Below are 12,006 nucleotides of genomic sequence, written 5' to 3' on the forward strand. Positions count from 1 at the left end.
AGCCGAGAAGATGACAAAAGTTTCGATAATTCTGATTGTTTTTGCCATATTGTCTTCGTAAATACATCATAGTTGGACCGGCGTATAGTAATGAGCTTCGATCCGATCAGCAATTCATGAATATGTAAAAACAAAACCTCGCCTCATGCAAGCCACGTGGAATCACATCAGCTTAACCATGTCAACATTCAATAGACCACACCATATGCCGCCGCGTCGGCAGGAGATATACTACATTTCCTATTTCTTTAGTGAACTTGCTAGTTGTCTCCTATGTTGGCTTCTCTAAGTTCTTTTTCATTTTGTTGACTATTTTAGGAGTAATTGCATCTTTTATATCCATATATAAGTAACTTCTTTCCTCTCCCTTAGTTTTTTTGCTCTAATTTTAGTGGGAACGTTTAAAAGTTTTGGAGACTCTTATACGCGTTGATTTTGTAGTTTTTGTGGATTCATTTAGGCTTTTTTTTTTTTAATACCAAAAAAGGTTAAGTAATTTAAGAGTTAATTATATGTATGATATTGATATTTATAGTTACAGTGGGTCGAATTTGGAAGCAAACTAACTCATGTTACAGCCGGCGAGAGTTAAGCATAAGATAAAAAAAGTTTTAACGTTCAAACGTATGTAACTTAAATTCTAATTAAGTTAAATCCAAAAGAAAAAATAGATAAAAGTTTTGACTTACCAACAATAAAAGATGTATATAATTGCCAGTTTCTTCCTCTATTATTATATAACGAATCTTAGACGTTCTTAATTGTCACTTGAACCCACCAAAAATATGTAGAAAGAAGTGTTGAGATACTATCGTTGATGCATGCATGGCTTAGTTTTCTACCCTTTGTTATGAGAAAAGCTGACTCAAGTAGCTTAGGTAAGTGTTCGAGATGAGTGGGAGTCTACTCTCCAGAAAAATTTAATTATGTACACCGTTACCATAGAAACAACCAAATTTTAAGCTTCAGTCAGCAAAGAGTGAAAGCAATCGACACATGTCTATACCCTTGTCTATGTGTAACCATCTACAAACACCTTTATATAGATGTCCTTCCAACAATTAAAGAAATTAATTCTCTACGTACGCTGTTCCCAAATTAAAAGAAGAAGAAAATAATGTCCAGATGGAGTTTCTCCATTTTTCTTCTTCCTCTTCTTATTTTAGCCGTTGCTGCTAACAATGTTGTTACTAGCAACCAAGATATTGACAATGCGGTCCAAAGAACAAGGTCTGCGGTGTTAAATGTCATGAAATGGCTCGGGGTCTAAAAAGACTTGACAAAGCAGACCGAGATGGTTCGACAATAAATTTTGCAGGCATTGAATGTGTGAAGCTTTATGAAGACACTGAGCCAAGGCTAGCACAGCTAGTCTCTGGTGAGAAGTATTATAGCCATGACGATGCTGTTACTTGGCTAAGTGCAGCTTTAGCAAGCCATAGGAGTTGTTTAGATGGATTGGAAGAGAAAGGATTGGTTTTTAAAAGTGAAGAGGCTCGAAACTTGACTTTGTTGCTTAAGGATGCATTGTTTAATTATGGACAACTAAGGAATAATGGAAGGACCAAGGCCAGAAAGGGTGAGTTTTCTTTTGGCGCGTATCACAATACACTAATAGCGAGGTTTGATGCATGAAATGATTTTACTTTAAATGCATTTACATTGTAATGGAATAATCGAGGCCGAAGTCACTTGAATTATATCATCTTTGTCGAAATATTATGAAAACTAACGCGGTATATGTAAGTAAAAATTAGATTTTAGATATATATATATATATATAACATATATTGAATCCTCGTTGTCGGAATTTTTTTTTACTCCTTTCAAGTCTGGACACCCTTAGGGGTCGTTTGGTAGGGTGTATAAGAATAATGTTGAATATAGTGTATTAATAATGCTGGTATTAGTTATGCTGACATTAGTTATATTGACATATTTCTTATCCATTGTTTGGTTTGATATATTAAAGCATAACACAATTTCTAAAAGAATTATTTGTTTACAAAAATACCATCATAACTAGCCCTTTACTTTATTATTTTAAAAGAAACATATGTTGAGGAATGTTTTTATATGAACAAGGTTTTAAAAATAATTATTTGATTTGTCTACTTATGTTGTAGTATAGAACTAAATATTTATTTATAAAAAATAAAATATGCTAAGTATTTATTTATTTACTAGAGATATAATTTTATTTCCACTTTCTTGGATTATTTCAAACTTGGATTAATATAATAGCATTTTTTAATCAAGCATAAATTTTAAAGGACAAATTGTCTTTAACTAAGCTAATGCATGCATTAAAACTCATTGCATTGTTAATACCATGGTTTCTTATGCATTAGTTATGCATAGAATAATACCAAAAAGGGTGTATAACTAATGCTTGCATAACTAATGCATATGTTCAAAAAGAGTACCAAACAAGGTATTATGAATACACAAAGCTAATGCACGCATTATTTTTTCTAATGCATCCTACCAAACGACCCCTTAGAGAATTTTCTGGCTTTACCACTAGGAATAATGTTTACTTTATCAGTGCAATATGTTCTGCTATACAAGGTTATTTCGTGTATACAGTCCAGCCCACTAGTATATTGTTCGCTTTGGACTAGGTCCGCACGACTTTAAAATGCGTCACTAGAGTTTAAGACATATTTACTTATATACCCAGCATCTCTCCCATGTTTTGTCGATGTGGGATTCGGATAGGGTGTCACATTTCGCCTTAAAATAATTTTTACACAATCAAATGAATTTTAAACGGTTAACTCTTTGTCGTTCTTTACAAAGAGTGGAATCAGAGGCGAAGCCAGGATTTCAGCCTTATGGGTTCTGAATTTGGCACCACGACTTTAAGTGTTTATGATTGGGTTCTAGATTTAATATTTATACATATTTCTTGAATTAAAAATACCAAATACATTATTTGAGCAAACAATATCAGGTTTGAACGAACCCGTAGGTTGGCGTGTGCCTCCGCCTCCGAGTGGAGTTAATAACATTAGAAAATAAGGTAGATTATCTAGTAAAACATATTAAAACACACTGACTGTTCCAATTAGTCATTTTGGCAAACAAAATCTTTCAAAATATTTGACGTTTTTGTATACTAAGAAACATTTATTACTTTCTTTTGCCAAATTCACACTAATTGTTCCAATTGGAGTTTTAATTAACTAAGATATTTGACAAAGAATAAGAGTAGTTTAGACAAATTGAATTAATGTTTTTTTTTTATTAAGGTGTGCAAAAACTTTTTTAAAAGACGGATAGTACGAACAGAACATATAGCAATTCTAGAAATCAAGCAAAACTAACGAGAACATTTTGGTGACAGGGGCACAACCGAGACCAATCTCTAATGAAGGTCGGGGACTTCTGGCATCATGGAATGCAGCCACATCCAAAGCTGATATAGTCATTGCACAAGATGGTTCAGGTAATTACAAGACTATCAACGAGGCTGTGGCTGCACTCTCTCGGATCACACGACCAGAAAGAACAATTGTATATGTCAAATCTGGTGTATACCGCGAAAATGTCGAAATTGGAAGGGAACTCAAGAATTTGATGTTTGTTGGTGATGGCATTGACAAAACTATTGTCACTGGTAATAAAAATGTCCAAGATGGAGCTACTACCTTGGGCTCAGCTACATTTGGTAAGTCATAAATATAATAGAACTTATAGCATAAGTCACATGCTCTTTAAATATAATGATGGTGTCCGAGTCAGTTTGTGCACACTTCGATATTCCACCATGTCCATCACCCACACACATCGACCTACCGTGATTTTCATTTTATTCTATTGATTTTGAACACACCTTTGGGTGCACGTTAAGCGACTTATATACTTAACCCAGTTTCCTTTTTATTGTAGGTGTCTCAGCTGATGAATTTTGGGCAAGGGACATGACATTTGAGAACACAGCAGGACCACACAAACATCAAGCAGTGGCATTAAGAGTAGGCTCAGATCTCTCCATTTTTTATCGCTGCAGCTTTAGAGGTTATCAAGACACACTTTTAGTACACTCACTGAGACAATTTTATCGCGATTGTCACATATATGGCACGATAGACTTCATATTTGGTGATGCAGCTGCCGTGTTTCAAAACTGCGACATTTTTGTAAAGAGACCAATGGATCACCAATCCAACATGATAACAGCTCAGGGAAGGGATGACTCGAATGAAAATACAGGGATTGTTATACTAAATTCGCGAGTTGCTCCATCCTCCGAGTTCAGTGCTGTTAAAGGAAGTTTCATGAATTACCTAGGAAGACCGTGGAAAAAATATTCAAGGACGGTTTTTATTAAGACGGATTTAGATGGATTGATTCATCCAAAAGGGTGGAAAGAATGGAGTGGTAATTTTGCACTTTCAACATTATATTATGGAGAGTACATGAATACAGGTAGTGGAGCTGATATTGGAAACAGAGTTAATTGGCCTGGTTTTCATGTGTTACGCGATGCCAATGAAGCAAGCCCATTTACAGTAAGAAATTTCATACAGGGTGAATCTTGGATCCCAGCAAGTGGAGTGCCATATTTGGCTGACATATGATATACAGTATATGTATTTGATATATATGTATTTGTCAAGAGACTGAACATTAATGTGTAGGCTATCACATTGGCAAATGTGCATGTTTATTACTACTGTTGTATTTATACTCTGGGATGGTATATTTCTACTCTTGTATTTGTAAGTAAGATCTCTTGCATAGAACACAAGAAAAATGCTACGTGATGAATGATCGGCATAGTCATTAGTACTAATTAATTATGTTAAAAATCATTGGTATATCACTAAAAGTGTATGTTATCATACTTTTAAGATTTTAACTAATTACCCAGAATGAGTCCACAATCATCTTTTTTATTAAGTTTTCGGAAAGAAAAATATAACTATACGTAGAACAAAAGGATCTCATACCTGAGTAAAAGGAGAATGACTCAAAATGTCGATCATCTCTTTTGTTTGGCCTAGAACAATATAGGTATTATTACACAAATAGCCGACCATATTCAATGCTTACTTTTTCTATCCGGTATACATAGATTATATATTGATTATACATATATTATATGATATATATGTATTATACATATATTATATGTCTGCTGGCTATTTAGAGTTTAAGAGATTAGATGAGTAACTATTTGGGTTAATTCTTCAACAATATATACCATCAGCTCAATGTACTCCATTTTGGTTTGATGAATAAACTTATCATCCCTTTAAAAAAAAAATCAAAATGCTGAATGGCTCACAAATAAATATACAAAGTGCTGGTAACTTACATGATGTTTACAAATCTTTTTTAGTATTACAACATGTTTTTATAGGTGTTAAGTGACTTGTATGCCCCACTTGAGATTTAACAGTACAAGTTATGGATTGATATCAAAAGTTAACTAAATATGCTTCTTTCTTACTTTTTATCTCAAATAAATCGAGATGAAGAGAGTATTAGATAAATATTAAGATTTTTCTTATCATTACAATTCTAGTATTTTTCTTGAGAGAAGAAATAAAGTGGCAAGACTAGTGGTTCGTAAAGGTTAATATATACTTATCTTATGGAATTTATTTTTTCATAAATAGTGACAGTATAAAAACTATTGCTATATTATTCAAAAAAGTGTATTCGTGTTATCGACATAAATAAATCTAATTACTTGATAGGGAAAATTAATACTTCTAATTTTTTGAACATTTCTTATTATTTATAAGAGGATATTATTTTGTAGTTATGAATAAATCACCCTCAAACTAATTTTCATATAGAATTGATTAAGACAGACCTTAACTAACCTCAAATGTTAGAGGTAACTAATTTTAATGTACGTGTATTGCACGTGTCATCCCGTGTAGATCATTAAAGTGATGTCAAAATAGTGAATTTCATCATGCTAAATTTCATATGCTTAAATCTGGTAATTGAAGACACATTTTAAAAAACGCAATGTGATTGATCAAAATTTGTATTAAAATTTGTATTACAGTGTAATTGTTAGCTGACTTTTGATAGAAAGGAGCAGACTCCTTACGATTTACGATGATATTAACATCAAATATAAATTTGGTATTGAGAGAGAGACTTTTTTTCTGGCTTTATCAAGCCCTTAATGGAGCGAGCAGTAGTCTAGGGGTGTACATGGGTCGGATTGGTTCGGATTTTTTAATTACCAAACCAAATCAATTTTATCGAGTTATTAAATCTAAATACCAAACCAAACCAATAAAAGATGGGTTTTTCTCAAATTTTTCGGATTTTCGATTTTTTTTTTCATAAAGTCTTCATAGCACAAAACGTAAATTTTGTACTCCAAATATTTCTTTAGTCCTAGTAAGACAGAACTATATAGGGTGTTTTCAATAAAATAACATAAATATGAGATGAGTCATGGAATTGTACTAAAATATTTAACAATAAAGATAATAAAATCGCATAAAATAAATATTATTAATAAGCCATAATGAAAACAAACATAATTTAAAATTATGACTAATAAGTACTATTATTTACATAACTAACCACTAAAAGAAAAATAAGTTATACATTTTATCTAAACTATGAAAAAACTAAAAAATAGATATCCAACACGAATCCAGGATTTGATGGTTACGGGTGTCACTATTTTAATGTAAAACGACCACTAGTGAAGAAGATTGAATTAGGGTGTACATTCAGTCGATTCGATCCGTTTTGGATTACTTTGGTTCTGTTCGGTTCGATCCATTTTGAATTTATTAAATCTAATTTAAAATTTATTTTATGCATAAACGAATATGTGATACACCTCTTTCATCTACATGTAGCTGATTAATATTATGTCTTTAATGCATCACTATTAAAAAAATTATAATTAATAAAATAACATTATATGGACAAAATAGAAAATGATTAGATTACATCCATCCAAATAAAATACGAAAAAATATTTAAGATGAAGAAAATAAGAGAAATTAACAAAAACAACAAAAAAGGAATAACGATTGCATCGCGAGAGTCTTGATCCCAGGTTTTGTACATGAAATTTCAGCACTTCAACCATGGCACCTTCGGTCATTTCGTGACTTAGGGTGCCACTTGTTCCTTATGTAGATTTTTTTGTGAAAAAAACTAGTATGTATATAAAATTTTATCCGAGCGACCGGGTGGCGTGCCACCCCCAACTCAATACATAGATCCGCCCCTGTATCCAACACTATTTTCATTCATAGTACAATTGAATTGAATGTCTTTTATTAGCATTAGTATTGATTTGATTTTGGTTTAGGACTTATTTGAGTTACTAACATTTATGGACTATAAACTTATTGGAGCATCTAAAAATTATAAGCCCAAGCTTGAAATAATACGTTAAAAGATAAAATTATGAAAAAGCTTAAGAAATATTTATAAAGTACATTACCATCAATTTTTTTATGTATTAAATATATTTAAAACTTCTATACATATAACGTCGGGTTGGTTTAGTTTCGGTTTGACTTTTTTTAGTTAAAACCAAACCAAATATGATCAGATTTTTTTTTCCAACACCAAACCATAGTCGATTTTTTTTTTCTCGATTTGATTCGGATTTTCGGGTTGGTGCGATTTGTCGGTTTCATTTGTACACCCCTAAGCAGTACTATAATTGAGATTTGAACAATTTTATAGTTAAAATCTTTCAAGTTTCTATTTCGGAGTTTTGTACTTTTATAATAACATACAAAAATAACATAAAGATTTAGGATAAAAAGAAAATACGTAATCTAAAATGTGTCTTGTTTCTAATGTGAACTTGAAAATTTGGAACAAAACTTGGAAGCTTTGAAAGGAGGTTCACTACTTGCCTGACGTCACCGTACAAGGAAATAATAAAATTTTTTGCTAACTAGAAAGCTAATATAAGAAACAATAAAGTTGTTTAAAATAATGACGTTCTTTAATTAAGAGGTCAAATGACGAGTACAAGGAAATAATGAGTTTATAAAAGAATAAATAATTTACTATGAATATTTATTGTTTTTAATTTCTATGACATTTTTTGTGAGACCAAGATGTGATTATTAAAAGATGCGCCATGTGTACCAGTTGTCGTAACAATGCACAACTTGATGGCTCTCCATCTCGAAAAGTAGGCTCTCCCTCTCGAGAAGTATTGCTTATCAAAATTAAATTGAGCATCAAAGAACAATTAAATCCCATGATAAACCTTAGGAGGTGCTTCATATGCTAGATAATTAGAAACTTGAAACATAACCACAAATCAACAACATAGAAAGAGGTATTGATGGGCAATATATGTACCTCGTAGGCTAATTTTTTGGGGTCAATGTCATCCAAAAATCTGAAAATTACATCATAAAAAGAAGAATTAGCATGTTCCAAAGTAATAACATACTGAATTACAGATGAAATCGTCCATCAATTGACTAAGGTGATGTAAAATTCCTATCAAAATATAGTCGAAAATTTTGATTCACTCTGTTAACAAGGAATCAAATTGTGTACCAAATATTAGTGTTCGAGGATTCTTGATTTTTGGAAGCAATCGGTGGATAAAAAGAATTCCAAGAGTTAAGGAGATCCGTGCATATCGTGGTATTAAAGCAACATCAATTAAATTTTTTTCTTAAATATAAAAAGATGCAATCTACAAGTAGAACAAAGAATGTTTCTTCCAAAATTCAAAGGTTTAATACCCATAACAGCTTAAAGGGGTAGAAATTTGATTTTCAATGAAGGGATCTTTAAGAATTTACACCCATTGCGACTCCTATTCTGCTAAAAGATACAATTCGATAAATATACTACAAAAAAAAAAATCTTTATCTTAACACTCTCAAATTGTTTAATGTCAATTCACCAAAGCCATAAAACAAAAACTAAATATAAAACACCATAGCGGGGTATATAATATAAAAAAATTAAAATTAAATTTAAAATCTAAAAATGATATATCCGCCGAAATCATAACATATATACCAACATGTAGCATAAATCGTAGAAACAGCAAAACAAAAACTAAGTAACCGAATTATTAACTAAAGCTTCAAATATCACATGATATCAAGCCAAAAACCAAATCAGTACAATATCAATAAAGCAAAACGGTTGAGAAAACAGTAGAGTTGTAGCTAGACGTAGTTCAAATTAATTGTTAATTAAGGTGGTTTTGTACAGATGCTTTTCTAATTTAAGTAGGATTTTATTTATTTGTTTCCTTGATTACAAAAGGAATGTTTTTCCGATTTCATAGGAACGAATTTTTAATAGATGTGCTTTTAATAATGATACAAGGAAATAATTAAGTTTTTAAAGAATTAATGTATTCTCAATTTTATAGAACTTTGAATGCACTCTTCAATTAATCTCTCATAATGACACTGATTTTCCCTATTTAGTGCAACCGTGAATTCTACATCTCTTAACATTTTCATTAAAAAAAAGATTTAATATGAATTTCTAAATATTAGGACTTGCTATATAGTTCAAATAAGGAAAGAAAATATTAATTGATTTTAAACTAATTAATTATTAGAAAAACAGTCAATTTTATAGAACTTTGAATGCACTCTTCAATTAATCTCTCATAATGGCACTGACTTTTTCTATTTAGTGCAACCGTGAATTCTACATCTCTTAACATTTTCATTAAAAAAAAGATTTAATATGAATTTTCTAAATATTAGGATTTGCTATATAGTTCAAATAAGGAAAGAAAATTTTAATTGATTTAAAGTTATGAAATATTAAAAAAATAATCAAATGACTATTTTGTCTAACGTGAACTCTATTTTTAAAAGGATAAAAAGTCGAACAATATTTCGCTAATAATTTTCGTGCTTTTAATATAGTACTAGTCTTAGGGTACGCGCGTTGCGCGTGTACCATATATCATTGATCATAAACTTTCTAAAATAACATTTTTGGATATTATATTAAAATATATTTGAGTTTTTAAATAAAATTTAAAGGAAAAAAGATTCAAATTTTTAAAAATGATGATGTTAAACTCAATAGAAGTCCTCGAATCAGAAGCAACAAAGTCGATCCATCATGTATTATATCATAATTTATCACTAGTTACATCACATTGTGCATGAATTTCTTTATCTTATTTCGTGTCATAATCCCTCCATATGTCTATTGGTTCGAAATATTACAAATTTTGAGTTATTTGATTCTATCAAATTTCGACAACACAAAAAGATAAAAGAAAAATACATACATAAAATATAATTTATACATAGTAGAGAATTTTTTATATGACAAAAATATTCACGGAAAAATATTTTCTTGAGTTATGTTTGGTAACCAAACATGAGAAAATATATTTTATAATAGTCGTTAGAGATAAAGGAATAGTTGTAAACTTTTGAATTTTATATTCTTATTCAATATGTAATTGTTGTGTTCAATTCAAGTTTTAATCATTTAGCTGTATAATAATTCTACTTTAATAATTCTCTATGAGTATTTATACTAATCTCCGACAATGGGCGTTGGTATCCATAATTACCAAGTAATCTTTATGAGATTTTGTGTTGAAATAGACTAATTTTTCAGTGGACTAATATTCTTAGTTGTATTTCTTCTTCAATATGGAATATATTTTTTTAATAAGAAAAGGATTTATATAAAGTCCTAAATATTAGGACTTCCTGTATAATTTCAGAAAAGAAAGAATGTATAATAAAAAATTTAGTTGATTTCAATATCCTAAATATTAGGATTGTAACTTAAATTACAATTGTATCCAACGTGAAATATATTTTTAAAGGGTAAAAAAATGCGAACAACATTTCTCTAAGGGGTTTCGTGTATCATATCAAAACATTATGAAATATTCTTTATAAACTAATTAGAAAAATTACAGAAAAAGTACAAGTGCCTAAAAATGAAGAAATGTTGTCCTACGACAGTCCTTTGATGCCTTATTATTCGATCCATAGAAACTAAATTACAATGAATTTTAATTTGCTAGGTAGAATCTCTAGGTTTTTACTACTTAACATAATGTGCTTTTGAAATTATGAGTAAATAGACAAAGAAAATTTATACAAGGTAAAATTATATATAGTTCAAATAGGCAAAGAAAACTTTATTAACAAAATAAAGACTCCTAACCCACAAATAAGTTCAAAAGACTAATTTTTCACGTAATATATTTTATAAAAAATTAGTCCTAATAAGTTAGTACCGAAACTTTTCTAACTACGTCAAAATTTTATTAACTAAAGAAAAATTAAAACTTATAGGCAGAATTTTATTAACTAAAAAAACCTCCTCGGAAACCTAAAAGAAGAAATTTGGTACTCCTAAATATAAATAGAGCTGAATGAAAAGCTTTTCGAGTTTATAAATATTAGGAGAATAATTAAATGACTATCCTAGATAGTAGATTAATTAAATGACAATTCTTAAATATTAAGAAAATAACAAACTTTCCTAGTTTAAAAATATTAGGAGAATAATTAAATGACCATTCCTAAATAGTAGGGGATTAATTAAATGTCTATTTATAAATAATAAGAAAATAATAAAATGACTATTTCGTCCAGTGTGAACTCAATTTTTAAAGAGTAAAAAAGACGAACACATTTCGCTAAGGGCCTTCGTGCTTTTAATATAAAATATAGATATAGATAGATAGATATATTCGAACCTATAGGACTAAAAGCGCAAAAAAAATAAAAAATTACACTAAATAAATTTTGAAAAAAACTTCAAATATGATGATAATAATGATAAAAAATAATACTCCCCCACCTACAATTCTTCGATTCTTATTTAGTTGTGCTTAAATTTAGTATAGAAATTTATTTGAATCAAACTAATATATTTTATCATTGATAAATAAGGTAAAAATCTATATTAATTAATTCTACTAGTAGATAATAAAAAGAGTATACGGAAGGCAGATATTATGTTATCAATATTTTAGTGTAATCATCTAATGCGAGTAAATTACCTAAATTTGACCTT

The 12,006-nt window shown here is 29.8% G+C and overlaps 1 protein-coding gene across 1 annotated transcript; it reads left to right on the plus strand.

Annotated features, from left to right (window-relative positions):
• Positions 1-1,114: 1,114 nt before the first annotated feature.
• Positions 1,115-4,702, plus strand: LOC107770143 (putative pectinesterase/pectinesterase inhibitor 36). Its single transcript, XM_016589415.2, has 3 exons — positions 1,115-1,579; positions 3,350-3,673; positions 3,895-4,702. The coding sequence occupies exons 1-3, from the start codon at positions 1,255-1,257 to the stop codon at positions 4,584-4,586; spliced, it is 1,341 nt and encodes a 446-aa protein (XP_016444901.1). The 5' UTR covers positions 1,115-1,254; the 3' UTR covers positions 4,587-4,702.
• Positions 4,703-12,006: the final 7,304 nt, after the last annotated feature.

This window comes from Nicotiana tabacum, chromosome 19 (assembly GCF_000715075.1).
Source record: "Nicotiana tabacum cultivar K326 chromosome 19, ASM71507v2, whole genome shotgun sequence".
In the NCBI taxonomy this organism is placed as follows: Eukaryota; Viridiplantae; Streptophyta; class Magnoliopsida; order Solanales; family Solanaceae; genus Nicotiana; species Nicotiana tabacum.